Source organism: Dermacentor albipictus, chromosome 1 (genome assembly GCF_038994185.2).
Source record: "Dermacentor albipictus isolate Rhodes 1998 colony chromosome 1, USDA_Dalb.pri_finalv2, whole genome shotgun sequence".
NCBI lineage: Eukaryota > Metazoa > Arthropoda > Arachnida > Ixodida > Ixodidae > Dermacentor > Dermacentor albipictus.
In genome coordinates, this window is record NC_091821.1 from 52,856,480 (window position 1) to 52,873,176 (window position 16,697).

Genomic DNA, 16,697 nt, shown 5'->3' on the forward strand with positions numbered 1-16,697 from the left:
ACACACCTTTCTCTTAGTTTTATCTCCGAAAGTGGGGCACTCCTTGTGCCCATTTTGCTCAAGGAGTGTGTGTGGTCTTAAAGACAGCAGTCCTAAACATTGGATTCAGGAGAGAGGAGGTTCTGCAGCAGAAAAAAAACTTTTTTCTTCATTGCCTCTCTATCCACACGTTAAATATGGTTGCAAGCAGCAAGGTCAGGCTGAGCATTTCTTATCGACAGAGGATGTCATCAGTGGTGCACATTGCGAATGCCACTGGTGACAGGCACAAAGCAAGGGCTGGTTGTTTTCCAGAGAATGATAAAGTCATCATTCTTTCAACAAAGAAAAGTATGCAGTTGCTTCAGACAGCCTCTTGTATGCTTGTTGATTTTTCCTTCAATCAATTTCTTTCCTCTCTGCTCTCGTAATCACTATGTGCCTGTCATAGGTATATCCGCCTAGGGGGAGTGGCAACGTGGATGAACTTCTGTTCGCTTTTGAAAATGCCTCGACACCGGCCATGAACAAGGACTCCCGAAAATTTCTGGAATCTTACTAGTCACAATGGCCCGTCAGCTTGCGCCTCTTGAAACGGACTCTCTTGACTTCTCACCTTATTCATGCCCACGAGCTGGTGTCCCCCCTGCATGGGAGGTGAAATGTCTGAGTAAATTGCTCCAAGATTCACTACTGCAAATACTGCAATTCGAAATAGGCCCTCCGTACTCTTTTGCTTTTCACTCTGTGGTTTCACCACTTCTGTTCTCTTCATTGCACCCCCTCCCACCCCTTTCTTGCCAATGTTGTTCATGTGTCAGCTATTGCCAGTGCAGCCAGCACAATTCTTTCTTACAACAAGAACCAATGTAGTCCCTTTTCCCACAATCAGACGCGAGCTGACATGGATGTGGAATAAGCCACACCTTTCACCTATTTGTTCTTGGCGCAGTGGTCAAGACATTCGGTGCATGTGCAAGGAAGAGGGGATCGCCCCTATCACACCCCCTCCCTTCGGACTGCCACTAGCCCTCAACTTGCTTTTACGTTCAACCTTTCCCTTTCATCCATGTCATTCTTTCTCGGTCGCCTCCTCAAACTTTCTGTTCTGTGGGAATGGGAGGGGATGGGAGTCGTCAGAAAATTTTCCGAGAGGTTTTCACCCCCCAAATTCCTGCATTTGCCCCCTGGCTACAGCAATGAGTAGGAGTATTAGCACCATGGTACTGACAGAAGTAAACGTGCAGCTCACAATATGAAAATATCAATATTTATTATTTGAAACACTATGGTACAGCCAACTTTCGTTTCGAACCTCAGATAACTTGAACCAATTTGTACATTTCACCAAGACCAAATTAATGAAAGTTGACTGCATATGGTGAAGAACAGTAAAAACATCCACCAAATGCTGTGCTACTACTCATGGCCTAGTCCTCAAATGGTGAACACTCAGGACATCGCCTTTAAAGCTGCCAATATGTCTGCAGCCTTCTGAAGAGTTGAGTCATCCTATAAAATAAAAAAAAAATTAAGTAAAGGGGTTGCCATGTGTCAAATGAAAACTAAAAGGTTACAATGGCAGTTCAATGTATAGGAATGTACAAGAATTCCAAAAAATCCTTACACCATCAGCTCAACGAAAATCTTTTTATTTGCTAATATCACATGGCCACACCAATACTGAATTCGTCACAAGGCACTGAAATTTACAAGTAGTCGTTCCAGCATTCACTTAGTGTTAGGTCAGAGGACCGCCACTTCACTTCTCTGCCAGCAGCATTAAGTTTACTTTCCCCATGTAGAGGGAAAGAGCAAATGAGAAAAAAACATAAGGTCACAGTGTACGCTGCAGTGGAAGAGAAATTGCAATAATAATATCTTTGAGCGTATCTGCAGAGCATTATCTGCAGACCATTACCTGCAGCAATCAGATCAGCAGCAGCAGATGGCTCTTCGCTGTCTTAGATGTCAGTTGTTGCAAAGTTAACAGAAGTTGTAAATTTTGAACATGGTAAATAAACCTGCTTGGCCACTAGACAATACTGTCATGAACTTCTAAGCCTAATATTATTTCTGCACTTGTAGCATGGAGCCTGCAGCGTTGCTCAAAGCACCGTATGCTCAAGTTCCTGAAATCCCCGCCACTTTTATGCACCTTTAAATGCAATGGATATCAACTGGATTTCTTTTGATGTCACAAATAAGCAGTGCCTTCAGCAGAAGCAAAAGCAGAAAAATTTCATCACCTATTCAACGGGTTGCATTCAACAGATAGGTTTTGCAAGACCCCTTAACATAGAACGTCTCACAAATTTGAATGATGAAGCAAGAAACTACCAAATGCTCACCACAACAAAATCATGCAAACAAACTGACCCTTGCAGTTTGTTGCATATCAGTATCTTTCAAGCAATTCGCTGATATTAAGAGAAATTATTTCACATAGCATTTCTTTCTTGCAAAAAAAAAAAAGAAGTGTCAAGTGAGTCTTGTACGAGTGCAGTTGTCAACAATCATATGTTACCCAAGTGTCTTTGCAATGCCCCTCTTTTGCATAACTCCCCAGTGTGCTCAAAGCAGTGATGGTGCAACATGATATCCTACCCAACTATATAGTTACTTTTTTTTGTTTCTTACATAAGACCCAATATTCCAGTTTTGGCATATGCAAATGTACAAGTCAACTAACTGCAGCAGAGGTAGACTGCATTGGCTTGCTCTTCCCTGGCTTATTGTGTTATTGACCCTTGTGTCTTTGCTTTGATCACACTGTGCATGCAACCTTGCCATTTTGCATGCAAGCACAGATCCCATACAACACCTAAAAGTGAAGCAAATGATGGCCGACGGGTTTTAACCCACATGATGATGCATGAAAGGGTAGACAAAAAGCCAAACATTAGCAATGACAGCATTTTCATTAACCCACGGCCCTCAGTCCACAGCAGCTGCTGAGCACCTCACCAAGGCGGCGGTCAGGCCTGTAACACAGCAGAGGGTGCCAAGAATCTCTGGGTCTGGACAGGCCGCCAATGGAAACTGACCCTGTCAACCTTTAACAGCCAAACTCTGTCGAATGAGGCTAGCTTAGCAGGACTCTTTGAGGAACTATCAGACGTTGTTTGGGATATTATCAGCCTTAGTGTGATTAGAAGAACTGGTGATGCTTTAACATTGCTAAATAACGGCCATGTCCTCTGCTCCTCTGCTATAGAGGTCTCCCCGATAAGAAGCAATACGGGGTAGGATTCCTAATCCATAAGGACATAGCGGGCAACATTGACAAATTCTACAGCATTAATGAGAGGGTAGCAGTAGCCGTAATCAAACTTAATGAGAGGTATAGATTAAAGGTAGTACAAGCCTACACTTCAACATCCAGCCATGACGATGAGGAAGTAGATCAGTTTTATGAAGATGTTGAATTAGCGATGAGAGAAGTGCAAACTCGGCATTCAGTAGTAATGGGCGACGTAATGCAAAAGTGGGGAAAAAGTAGGCGGGTGAACAAGCAATCGGCAACTATGGCGTCAATTCTAGAAATGCTAGAGGAGAGATGCTAGTAGAATTCGCAAAAAGGAGTAAGCTGAGAATAATGAACAACCTTGTTCAGGAAACGTAGCAACAGAAAGTGGACCTGGAAAAGCCCTAATGGTGAAACAAGAAATGAAATTGATTTCATACTTTCTGCCGATCCCAGCATAGTGCAGGATGTAGAAGTTATAGGTAGGGTAAAGTGCAGTAATCATAGGTTAGTGAGGACTAGGATTCACCTCAATTTCAACAGAAACAGAGTAAAATTGGTCAAGAAGAAACAGGTCAACTTAGAGGCAGTAAGGGTAAAAGCAGACAAATTTAGGCTGGTACTTGCAAACAAATATGCAGCCTTAGAACAGAGATTATGATGATGATGATGATGATGATGACATAGAGGTAATGAATGAAACCGCGAAGAGGCTGGCTTCAGAGGCAGCAACTGAAGTGGGAGGCAAAGCACTAAGGCAACCAGTAGGCAAGCTGTCCCAAGTAACAAAGGACCTAATAAAGAAATGAAAGTGTCCAAATCAAGAGATAAGATAGAATTCGCGGAACTGTCAAAAGTGATCAACAAGGCGAAAATAAGTGATATTCGAAATCATAACGTGAGAAAGACTGAAGAAGCTGTAAAAAATGGACGCAGCCTGAAATCACTGAGAAGAAAACTTCGCATATGACAAACCAAGATGTATGCACTGAAAGATAAGCAGGGTAATATCATCAGCAATTTCGAAGGTATAATAAAGCAGCGAAAGAATTCTATACTGACCTGTACAGTAGCCAGAGGACTCAGGAGTACTGGATTCGAAAAAATAATGAACAGGATACAGAAACTCCTCGTATAACTAGAGATGAGGTCAGAAGGGCCTTGCAAGACATAAAACAGGGATAAGCAGCAGAAGAAGATGGAATAACAGTCTATCTAATCAAAGATGGAGGAGATAATAATACTAGAAAAACTGACGGCTCTCTATACGAAGTGTCTATCAACTGCAAAGGTCCCAGAAAACTGGAAGAATGCAAACATTATACTAATTCACAAAAAGGGAGACGTTAAAGAACTGAAAAATTATAGGTCCATTAGCTTACTTTCAGTATTATATAAAATATTTACCAAAATAAGCTCCAATAGAATAAGGGCAACATTGGACTTTAGTCAACCAAAGGAACAGGCCGGCTTCAGGAAGGGTACTCTACAATGGATCACACCCATGTCATGAATCAGGTTATCAAGAAATCCGCAGAGTATAATCAGCCTCTCTATATCGCTTTCATAGATTACGAAAAGGCATTTGATTCAGTCGACATACCAGCAGTCATAGAGGCATTGCATAATCAAGGAGTACAGACTGCTTACGTAAATACCCTAGAAAATATCTAGAGAGAGACCTTAATTGTACACAAGAAAAGTAGGAAGATACCTATAAAGAAAGGGGTCAGACAAGGAGACACAATCTCTCTAATGCTATTCACTGCGTGCTTGTAAGAAGTATTCAAGCTATTAAACTGGGAAGGTTTAGGAGTAAGGATCGATGGCAAATACCTCAGCAACCTTCGGTTTGCCAATGACATTGTTCTATTCAGCAACACTGCAGACGAGTTACAACAAATGATTGAGGACCTTAACAGGGAGAGTGTAAGAGTGGGGTTGAAGATTAATATGCAGAAGACAAAGATAATGATGAATAACCAGGCAAGGGAACAAGAGTTCAGGATTGCAAGTCAGCCTCTAGAGTCTGTGAAGGAGTACGTTTACCTAGGTCAACTAATTACAGGGAACCCTGACCATGAGAGTGAAATTCACAGAAGAATAAAAATGGGTTGGATTGCATACAGCAGACATCATGAGCTGCTGACTAGAAGCTTACCGTTATCATTGAAAAGGAAGATATACAAACAATCAGTGCATTTTACTGGTGCTGACATATGAGGCAGAGACTTGGAGACTGACAAAGAAGCTTGAGAACAAGCTAAGGTCCGTGCAAAGAGCGATGGAACAAAGAATGCTAGGCATAACTTTAAGAGACGGAAAGAGAGCGTTTGGATCAGAGAGCGAACGGGTATAGACAATATTCTAATTGACAATAAGAGAAAAGAATGGCGCTGGGCATGTCATGCAATACACAGATTAAATAACCGTTGGACCATTAGGGTGGCAGAATGGGTACCAAGAGAAGGGAAGCGCAGTAGAGGACTGCAGACTAGGTGGCACGACAAAATTAGGAAATTTGCAGGTGCTAGTTAAAATCGGTTGGCGCAGGACAGCGGTACTTGGAGATCGCAGGGAAGGCCTTCGTCCTGCGGTAGACATAAGATAGACTGATGATGATGATGATGGTGATGATGATGACGATGGTGATGCATTGTTCACTGTGGAGGCAGCACAACTTGAGCAGGCAACTATTGCTCAAGACAAGAAATTCAAAACCGAAATCCTTGTTGCACTTTCTGATCCAGTAACACACACAACTTGTGTATACAGCAGTGAAAGACAACAGCACTTCTGTGGACATTTTTGCTCTTGACAGCCAGTAATGACATTTAAAGAAGTCCAGTCAATAGCCACAATTATTTGTGTACAATTTATTTAATGTATTTTTATTAGTCATTTATTCAAGAAACAGCAGAGAGGCAGGCTTGAGGCTGACTCCTCTAGCTTACTACTATGCTCCAGGTGAAAGTACGGGGAAAGAGAATAATGGCAGGTGATGGTGAGGACAGAGGGTATGAATAAATACAGACGCCTTGCCACATGGATATATCACAGCAGCGAGTCAAGTCCCTTGCTGAGCAGTAATGGAAGTAATACATGAACTGCTCTGAAACTGGATTTATTAGACTGGCCAAGATCCCAGTAAGAAATCTTCAGTTTGACCTGCCACTAAACTGTGCACTCCTTGCTATGTGTAAGAGAATAATATTCAACTCGTATTTCTGACAGCACTGTAATAACTGTGCAGGTTTTTGTCATCAGTCTGCTTTATGTCCACTCCAGTTATTCCTACCTTGCATTGGCCAATTCCATCATGTTCCTGTAAGTTTTCCGATCTTATCACACCATCTTATCAGCCATCCTCAACTTTGTTTCCCTTCCTTAAGCAGCAATTCTATTACTCTAACATGCCACTGGTTAGCTGCACTACATATTGCATTACCTGCACAACCCCACCCCTTCCTCTTAAAGGGTAATGCCAGGTCTGGGCATTGCTAACAGACAAGCATGGTGTACAGATCACATAGTAAATGTTATGTCTGAAAATTATTATACTGATGTATGCCACGAAAACAGCTGAAAATTCAAACAAAAGCCTGCATGCCCTTCTTGTCCAAGAATCCTTTTGGCCTGTCAATGATATGATATCCAACAGTGGTACTTCTGTGTCACAAGCTCGGAGAATGCAAAACTGCCTCTGGAAGTGTGCCGTGAAACAAGAAAAGGAGACAAAAGAAAGGAGGCTGTGGTCGTGGGTCATGGCGAAAAAAGGAGGTAAATTCTTGTCTCCGGTATAGAAGAAGGCAGGAGAGGAACGTCACTTGCAGATGCTGGCCGAGGCAACAGGAAAGAGCTTGTGCAGCAGGGTGGGTAGCTCTCCTTATCACTCCATGTTCTCCAAACATTTCATTTGCTTTTATCTCTGCTACTCCTTAACTCTTTTTAAAGGTTCTTGCTACAGAATGCTTCCTGAATGGTACTTTACAGCTGCTAAAGTAACTGAAATTTACAACATGGCCTGCCATATCTCAACTATAACACTATCAGCTACACCCGCCTATTTGCTCTCAAATTCATACCCCCGTCTTCCTTTCTGTCAATGTCATGCTTATAATTTTTCGTTCCAACAAGAAAATTACTGCAGGTTGCCAAGACCCAAGTTTTTCCAGTTCTGCCATTATTACCAAGAGGATGGCATGTGCAGGCGTAAATACAGGAGATCCCCAAACCTGTCTCACCCCACATAGTCACAATGCCACTGAAAACGTATCACATCTTATGTAAAGCACCCTGTCTTACCTCATTCTCCCAGCAAAACAGACCTATCTCACTCACCCCTTAAAAAAATATTCTGGCTATGTCACTGAACACTTGTGAGGTACTGCCCGCATTGTACAACTCCAGGTTGTTTCTATGCAACAAATAAAACAGAAGAAAGCTTTCCAGCCCTTACTTTGCCACTTCCGAGAGAACTAAGTAACTCACCATCGCACAACCACTGCTTTTCCCAAGTATACTCATTTTGTGTTTTCAACGTGCTCCCTGCATCTCCCAAGGCAACTCATTCAAAATATAACATTGCGTACCCATTGTAACATCTAAACACATAACTAAGTTAAATTTATGACAGAAGATGGAGCAGATGTCTCGATGCTCTGTCACTCTGTCTCAGCAGGACAGCCATGGTGAGCCTAGTGTCAGATCCAACATGTTGACAAAAAAATTTATGAACTGTTAATTTCTGAATTGAAGGAAAGCAATGATGAACCAGCTTCTATGTACCATGAAATGTCCGAGGAACCAACATGCAAATGAAACCTGGCAGGAGCTGAGGAGCAGTTGTGGAAAAAAACAAAGAAAAGGCAGTCAAAGAGTTCACACTTAAACACTGTGCAGAAACCATCGATGATGATTGTCAATGTAAGTGAATAGCCCAAACAAATGCAGGAATGAGCGAATGAACAAATGAGCAAACAAAAGAGAGTGAGAGAGCCAGCTAGGGAGAGAGAGTGAATGAACATTATCCTTTCCAAGTCCAACAACCAACCTACCACAACACGTCCAGATAAACCAAAGACAGCTATTCTTTTTAAAAGCATTGTGTTACTCCTATATATATACACAATAATTATCATTCAGTTACAGATAATTTTTTTGTACTGTACCCGCAATATCACACTTTTTTACAGATATTTCAAAAATTCAGTAGCTCAGTGAGAAAACACACACGCTCTTCATTCCCTTGATACATACCTTGATAAAACAGAACCGTATCAAATTTTGGGCAAGCTGCTTGTTGTCTGCACCATAGAAGGCACTGGGAGGAATGCCTTGCAGCTTCTGGAATAGAATTCATTTTACTATGCTGCATATGTCTGGATTTTACAGTGTACACAGTCCTTTATGAAAGCGAAAGCACGAATGTGTGGCTTGTGCTCTGTGGCAGCTGCTTAGAGCACCAGCAAGTGGCAGCAAGACGAAGTACGCCCACTTTTCACACCATCAACTGGTGGCCAGAATAACCAGGCATGGCAAATAGGCAAGCACCTGCTGGAATTAGCTGGACACCCCACTGTATGACTGTTGCACAAGGAGTGAGGCCTGCAGCACTACGTCTGCTGCTAGCAAACCGTGCTGGGTACACAAGCACACTGGAAACATGGAAGTGCCAACGTGTGCCCGGTAGTTATCAGGTACTCCCAGCATATATTAATGCATAAGAATTCTAGGGCTACTTCCCTCGAAACTCTGTCTGTCTGTAACACGATTAGAAAATTCTGAGGTTCTTACGGTATGTGCCAAAACCATGACCTGATTATAAGGCACACCACTGTAGGGGACTCTGGATTAACTGTCACCACCTAGGGTTTATTTACATGCACCCAATGCATGGTAGATGGGTGCTTTCGTATTTCGCTCATCAAAAGCCGTTGAGGCTGGGATTCGATCCTGCAATCATATGCTTAGCACCATGACGGCACAACCGCTAAGTCACCACGGCAGGTGACGTGATGCACTCCATGCATAGGCATACATGGGGTGCTATGGAGGGTGATCACTTTTGTTTTATGGAATTTTTAAAAATAGTTCATTGCAGATAACATAATTGTAGTCCTTGCACTGGATTAATCAGAGAGGCAGACTTTACTTGCACAACAAATTGAAACACATATTCAACTAATTAACAAATGTTCATGAATTAACTTAATTACTTCACGGCACATATTGCAATTTATGAATTGTAGGCGGTCAGTTTGCAAGGTGTATTCACTTGGAATGAATTTCTAGAATTACGCCAGTTTGGAGATATGCGCCACACAACTCGCAGTAAGAATGCACCGTTGTTCCACCTAACAAAACGCTCTTTTATGCATCGAAGCACGAAACTAACTGGACCGTCCATGTATTTAATCCCACACTTTGGGAGATATAATAATGTAGCACCATGACTATCACCTCCAGAGCAGGCAAAGAAGATGGGATCACGTGCAGGTAGCACGAGAATAGAACACGCTAGCTCACTCAACCTGAACAGCCATGGTGTCAGCCGCTTTCGAGATCCCGCTGCACTGTGGCTGGCCGGCCTAAATAAACTGTGGCTATGGTGGCTACTCCTTCGTGCCGCCTCCCACAAACTGGTGACCTGGACAAATGAGCCCAGCCATGCCAGCGTCAGTGTACCGACACTACCAAGGCGAGTGAAGTGGCCTCACACAGTCCGGCAGATGTCCCATAGTTGTAGGGTGTTTGGGAATTCTACGTCGACATGTTGGACATCTGGTTCATCCAGCTGGACAGCCACTTCCCTCTCAACAAGGTTCCAGGCTCTGACTTCTACGATGACTTGCGGGGCAACCATCCGTGCTCACACTGTCACCTCGAGCTCTCAGTCACAACCGCTATCGCCATTTTAAGTGTCGTATCATTCTGCGTCTCGTCGTCCCACATTGCCTGCGTCCACCTGTGCCGATCGTCAGCACGCACCATCCTCAGCATCAGACCTCTACTCATTTCGTGAGCCTCTTCACCAGCTCAAAGATAGCTGTGCGATGACTCCAAGAAATTCACTGGGCCAAATGTAAGTGCTTTTGGCTATTCTACAGCCTGTCGCTCTCCTTCCTTAGACATTCCCGCAAGCTGCTCGCTTTCCGTTCAGGGGTATCACACTCATCCCTGACACAGAGGCTTTCCTACAGGTGCAAATTTAACTCTCGCAGGTACGGCAATGCCATAAGCATAACCTTCGCAATGCATTCGGTGACCACTGCAATTCTGATGCTATCAGCATTTGAGATTTCGCCGCAAGCAGCAGCAGGCGAGCCTTCCTATGTTCTGTGCTCACACCTTCCGCAGATGCATGGCCTACTGAAGTTTTGCAGGAGCAGCTTTGCCATCTGATTTCTCCGGCTCGAGAATCACTTCTACGTCAACAACATGAGTGACCAACACTTTCGCTATGTGCACACAAGTACGGAGCTGCCAGACGATCTCAGACTTCTACAGGCCCGGGCATCTACAAGAACCTGTGGCAGGTCGCGATTTTGAACTATGCTATCACTGTGGCTGTGCCTTGCTCACAACCTGCGCTGCCGGTGCTGCCTGGCACATCTCTCTCGGACTGCGTGAACCCGGCACTACCAACGACGACACCATCAGCACACTTTACCTAGACTTCACCACTGAACTTTATTTCAATCGTGCTTCCCACTAGGAGGCGGGCCCTGTAGCGGTGCGACTATCACCTCCAAAGCAGGCGAAGAAGATGGGCTCACGTGCAGGTAGTACGAGAATTGACCACTTGCAGAAGTCGGAGCGCCACCTAGCACGAAAAACAGGAAGCTTGCGCCTCGCCGCTTGGTTGGAAAACATACCGGCTCCAGCCTTGCTTTGGTACGGCGGCATCGAGTGGCGACGTTGTGTTTGCAGAGCTTTCGCGTTTTGTGAGAGCGTCGACGTTCTTTGGTAGTTGCCATATATGACCTGCCTTAAATATGATTGAAGAGGACTTCATTCTCTTGCCGTTTTTGCAAATGGGACGGACAACTGACTTCTCAGAGCGCTGGATAACGAGCGACAATGCGTGGGGTTATCTTCATGCCAACACTTCGTCCGTTTGTCAGGCACGCCGCCGATGGGCTTTAAAAAAAGAGGGTTAAGTTAAGCACATAAAACTTAACGTAAACACCGTGGACCCTCCACTTGGCCTCATAGGAGCTACGTACACGCCATCCATGAAGTCGGGCATCTAGGTGGTTACAGCATAGTTCACAAAAGCCATTGGCGACATAGCCGGAGAGCACTGTGAATGTGTGGCCGGATGAGTGCTTTATGCCTGTCGCATTCCCCGAACTCTTATTTGTTGCATGGAACAATAGATGTACACGTTCTAGCTTGCAAATTTGATATTCATCTCGTGCTGTTTCGCTAAACTGCTGTGTTGCATGCTTGTGGTTTACGAAACCGTATCCCAAATTTCGCATGCGCTATATGTACGCGGTAGGTTATTCAGTCTGTTTTTGCGAGCGCTAAGGCCTCAAAGCTTACGCCAACCTATTTTATTATACGTTATAGTAGCTTAAATATGGGCAGCGCGTGCATCCGCAGGCTAGTACGCTCCCGCTCACTCGCGAATACTCATCAACGCAGATAGTTTGACGAAATGGTTCGAAGTCATGGTGGAAGAGAGCGCAACACAACTGACATATACGGAAAAAAAAAGAAGACGAGCGCAGACTCACAAATGACATGAAGTGCATAGACTGGCCGCATCTGTTTGCGCCGTTTTTCACAAATCGCTTAATCGTAATCGCATATACTCAGGGTCACTCAGTGACGAGCGCAAAGGAAAGCTGCATTCTTTATATTTTACAGCCTCACCGAGCCCTGCTAGCACGTCACTGGCCTTCTGTGCAGCGTTGCAGAACTGGCAGAAGATGACAAGGGAATAGAAGTCGCCTGCATAAGCCACAGATCCTAGAATGCACTGTTGGCTGCCACGGCGTGCCGTCCGGGTTCGACCGCTTCACCGCTGCCGTCCATAAACTTCTCCACATTAACCTTCGCAGGCGGATATCTGAAGAAATTACTTTTTGTATTTCCACAATAATAGCTCGTGCAGCCGAAAGCGACTCAGTTGGCCGGCATGTCACGGCCGAGCTGCGCAGTTTGCTTTCCAACCACGGAGACGGCGCTCACGAAGCGCCGCCCCGCGGCCGGTTTCGGCGCATGCGCAGTCGCACTTCTGCAAGTGGTCAATAGAGCACACCTGAGCGGCCACAGAGTCGGCCACCCCCCCCCCCCAAGATCCCGCTGCACCATGGCTGGCCAGCCTATATAAACTGCGGCTACAGCGGCTACCTCTTCAGGCCGCCTCCCACAATATATCTAAACTGCCATCATCCTGGAAATTCATTTCAATTGGATACGTCTTGCAAGCTCACCAGCTACAGTTCGCAAATTGCAATGTGTGCCATAAAGTAATTCATTAAGAAGTTAATTAGTGAACATTTGTTAATCAGTTTATGTGTTTTGATTTCACATGCTAATAATGTCCGCCTCTTCGAATAATCCAGTTCAATGACAAGAATTATGCTATCTGCCAGATGAGATTTTTTTTTAAATTCCATAAGCCTTCAAAATTAAAGATTAACTTAAATTATGGGATTTTATGTTTGAAATTCACTTCCTGATTATGAGGCACGCCATAGTGGGGGACTATGGAAATTTTATAAGCCTTAAAAATGATCACCCTGTATGAGAATGTCTTCTGACTACGCATGACTATTGAAGTTTATGATTATGACTACATATAGTGAGTACTGAAGAGGTATAAGAGTAACTGAGGTGAATGTAAGACTAATAAGATGAATTATAATTAGACTGGTTAAACACATCAATTAATTAAGGGTAATTAAGAATAGTGAGGCTAATTACAACTGACTTATGTTACATTACACGATTAATTAAGAATAATTAAGGACACTTAGATTAGTTAAGCCTAATGAAGTAATCTTATTTACTTATACAAATGTATTCATGATATATTTAATTAAGCCAATTTAATTAGGCAAATCACACCATTGTATAGATAGTTAAATTTAATTAGTTATTCTGCTATTTAGGCTTAATTACCACAGCCAACGTTTGACCCGAGTGCATCGCTTTCTCCTTAACTGCTCCGAATCAGGTGAGGTTTATTCACACAACGCCAGAAAGTGGAGAGCCAGAGCTGTGTGCTGCAAGAAAATGCAAGAAACCAATCAACTAGCGGGCATATGTTACATTTCCACGTTTCCAGTGCGCTAGTGCACCAAGCGCAGTTTGCTCGTAACAGACGCCGCACTGCAGGCCCCGCCTGCTCCTTGCGCATCCTTCTGGCGTGGGAAGGAGTCCAGCAAGTGCTTGCCTATCAACCATATCTGGCTATTCTGGCTGCCAATAGATGTTGCCACAAGCAGATGTGCTTCCTTATGCTTGCACTTGCTGGCGCTCTAAGCAGCCTCTGCAGAGCACAGGCCACGCATTCGCATGTTCCCTGTCACAAAGGACTACCAAGCACACAGAGACAATTTTATGCTTAATACAAACCATGTAAAAGGAGTAAACATTTGGTCAAACAATTGTGTCCAAGTCACAGAAATATGCAATTTTGTGCTAGACAACACACATTCATATTAATGATGGAATTACATAATCAGCCATGCTTAAAGTACACAAGACTTGTTGCTGGGATAGCTGGTCAATTATGCTGAAGGAAAGATGCAGCACAGCACAGACAAGGATGAATAAAGAGAACAGAGGTGGACTGGCGCCAGTTTGTGTTTGCAGTTTTGCAGTTTCTGTAACATGCCGATTCTGACGCAATTGGTCAAAGAGAATAGAAGCTTTAATAAAAAAAATTTGCTGACTTTGTCAATATGAAATCAATGTATGCAACAATCTAAATATTGTGCACAATTGGCACAACGCATAGGCATTAAAGGAGTACTAACACAATTTTTTTTTTTAATTATATAGCTGCTGACTACATAGTGGTGGTATGAGGGCTCAAACATTTTTATAATGCACAACTAACTGTGAATTATAGCCATTTTAAATGCAACAAATCTTGAACATGAGCCAGATGTAGTGCAGCTGCAGGCTATTGACCAGAAATCCTCAACACGTCGCAAAACTCCAGGGCTGTGATCACGCGATACCACTGACACAGGGGGCAGGGCAGTGGCGAAAGCCGCACTACGATTGTCATGCAAAAAGCTATTGGTGGGATAATTGGGGAGAGAAGATGAGAAGTGGAGAGCCTTTTTGAACCTTTTCTGCCGTCGGAACTTTTTCTGCCGCTGTTTGCCTCACGCACCATGAATGAGAATTGGGTTCTTTTTAAGCAAAATATATTGGAATTAGTCCACAAGTATGTGCGGCTAATCTCTGCATCCAACGATAACTGTATCAAAAATGTGAAAGTACTACACTACACCAATTAAAGTACCCTGTAATGTTCAGGAATGCAGCAATGATAGCGCGAATGTTCACATGAAAGCCTTTTTGTTAGAAAGAAGAAAAAAAAATATGATGGAGCATACTGACCTTTGTCCTAGACAACCACTTGGCAAAAAGGTAATCTTTTGGCTCATTGCCCTCCAACTTCAGTTTTGATGCTTGAAAGAGATAAATATGTATTACATGTTTGTCTGTGCACAAGGAATCCAACTTGCAAAAGTCACCCCGAGGCTTTTTGTGCACATTAACAGCTGCACAACTTTTTCTTCTGCTTATTTGGTGAAAGAAGTCCGGCAAAAAAAAAAAATATGAATGAAATCTTGAAAAGTTACACATTCTCCAAAGGAACACCATAAACAACATAATGCAGCACAGCAAAACATCAGGTGCCATCATTTTTATCGCTAACATAAGTCCGTTCGCTCACTAACACGATGCAAATGGTTGACAGAATGTGCATCACCGCTCTTTCCAAGTCTTGGGTCAGGGTAACCAGTTCTACATGTGAAAAGCAAACTTGGTCTTGCCATTTTTGGCGAGTAGCTGGTTGCGATTTCTTGGGCATGTTTGCATTTCAAGTACTTAATCTAAATATAAATGGCAATTTGTTGCACATTTGCAGGTTCTTTAGCACCTCTCTAATGTTTAATAAGTTTTCAGGTGGTCTTCAGTTAGATTTGTTACTCTTTTCAGAAATGAGACTCCAAAGCCTTCAAGGTAGTGTTGTAATCAAAGATCACAACAAGTTTCTCATTGCTTTTTCTCAATGGTTGTCTTTTTTTCTGTTTTTTAAACTATTCGGCTATTCTTCCAAAATGTATAGGAACATAATGAAGACCAGGATTATATAAAAAGAAAGTTCACAGTTAGCACTTAAGTGTGTACACTTTGTACCAATATATAAACAGATTTGTTGTTATAATTGTTTTTGGGCTACTTTTATTCAATCAATGTTCCTTATTCAGACTTCTTCTGCCTGGTCATTTTGTTGGGCCACGCAGGTTCTCTTATCTTTTCTTTTTTTTGTTCAAATTATTCATTAGATGTAGAAGCACGGGAAGGTAAGCTTGGAAATCTAAATGGTACATTTTACTGGTGGTGGACAAACACTGCAAAGAAATTAATTTGGTGGTGGAGGAGTGGCAAGGGGCAGAAAGAACAAAATAAAAAGCTTTTACATGTCTGCAATCAATAAGGTTACTCAAGGGATATTTTTCATCTAATATAGGCCAAAATCTAGGCATACACTGAATGCACACAACCTATGTTCTCAAATTAGTGCTCAAAAACACATCTACTTTTAAACCACAATGCGGCACAAATTGAAGGACAAGAGAGGACTACAGCACAAGCACTGACTATCATCAGAACTTTATTCAAAGAAGCATGCTTTGTAAAACTTTCTTGCTGTGCATGTTCTAAAATTAATCATACACAATAGGAAACAACACGGAGAAGCAAAGAGAACAGAACAAACTGAATCAACCACATGGTGGAAAAACAAGCATCAGTGGATACACTACAGTCATAATATATGGTCAAACTTGCCAACCTGTGAACATTAGAATTTGTAAAATCCCACAGACACGACCCTACGGGGGTATTCAGATTTCCTTTTTTTACACTGCCCTGGGTGCACACCTCTTATAGGATAAATATGCATTTTAATACAATGATTTACCTTTAGACACAGCATTGACAGCAAACTGACAAGCAGCACATGGTTTTTCAGATAACAGTGACTTTTGCAGTGACTGATATTGCCGATTTTACCTGGCATAGCAACTTGTCTGACTAAATCTGCATGAAGCAAGTATGCCTCTGTTAGAATAAAAACAGGAACAGCGCAACACAGGACGAGCGAGTAAAGAGCACAGGACAGAGCGCTGCCTATCCTGTGCTCTTTATTAGCTCGTCCTGTGTTAGGCTGTTGCTGTTTTTATTCTAAAGATGAACCAACCAGCCC

The 16,697-nt window shown here is 43.0% G+C and overlaps 1 protein-coding gene across 2 annotated transcripts in view; it reads right to left on the reverse strand.

Annotated features, from left to right (window-relative positions):
- Positions 1–1,227: 1,227 nt before the first annotated feature.
- Positions 1,228–16,697, reverse strand: part of Kyat (Kynurenine aminotransferase) — a 107,453-nt gene continuing 91,983 nt past the window's right edge. For both annotated transcript variants that reach the window (XM_065428570.1, XM_065428571.2), the window contains 3 exons: positions 14,819–14,889; positions 8,486–8,572; positions 1,228–1,491 (listed from right to left, as the gene is read on the reverse strand). In XM_065428570.1, coding sequence (XP_065284642.1) covers positions 1,432–1,491; positions 8,486–8,572; positions 14,819–14,889 — 218 coding nt within the window. In that variant the 3' untranslated portion in view covers positions 1,228–1,431. The remainder of the gene's footprint in view (positions 1,492–8,485; positions 8,573–14,818; positions 14,890–16,697) is intronic.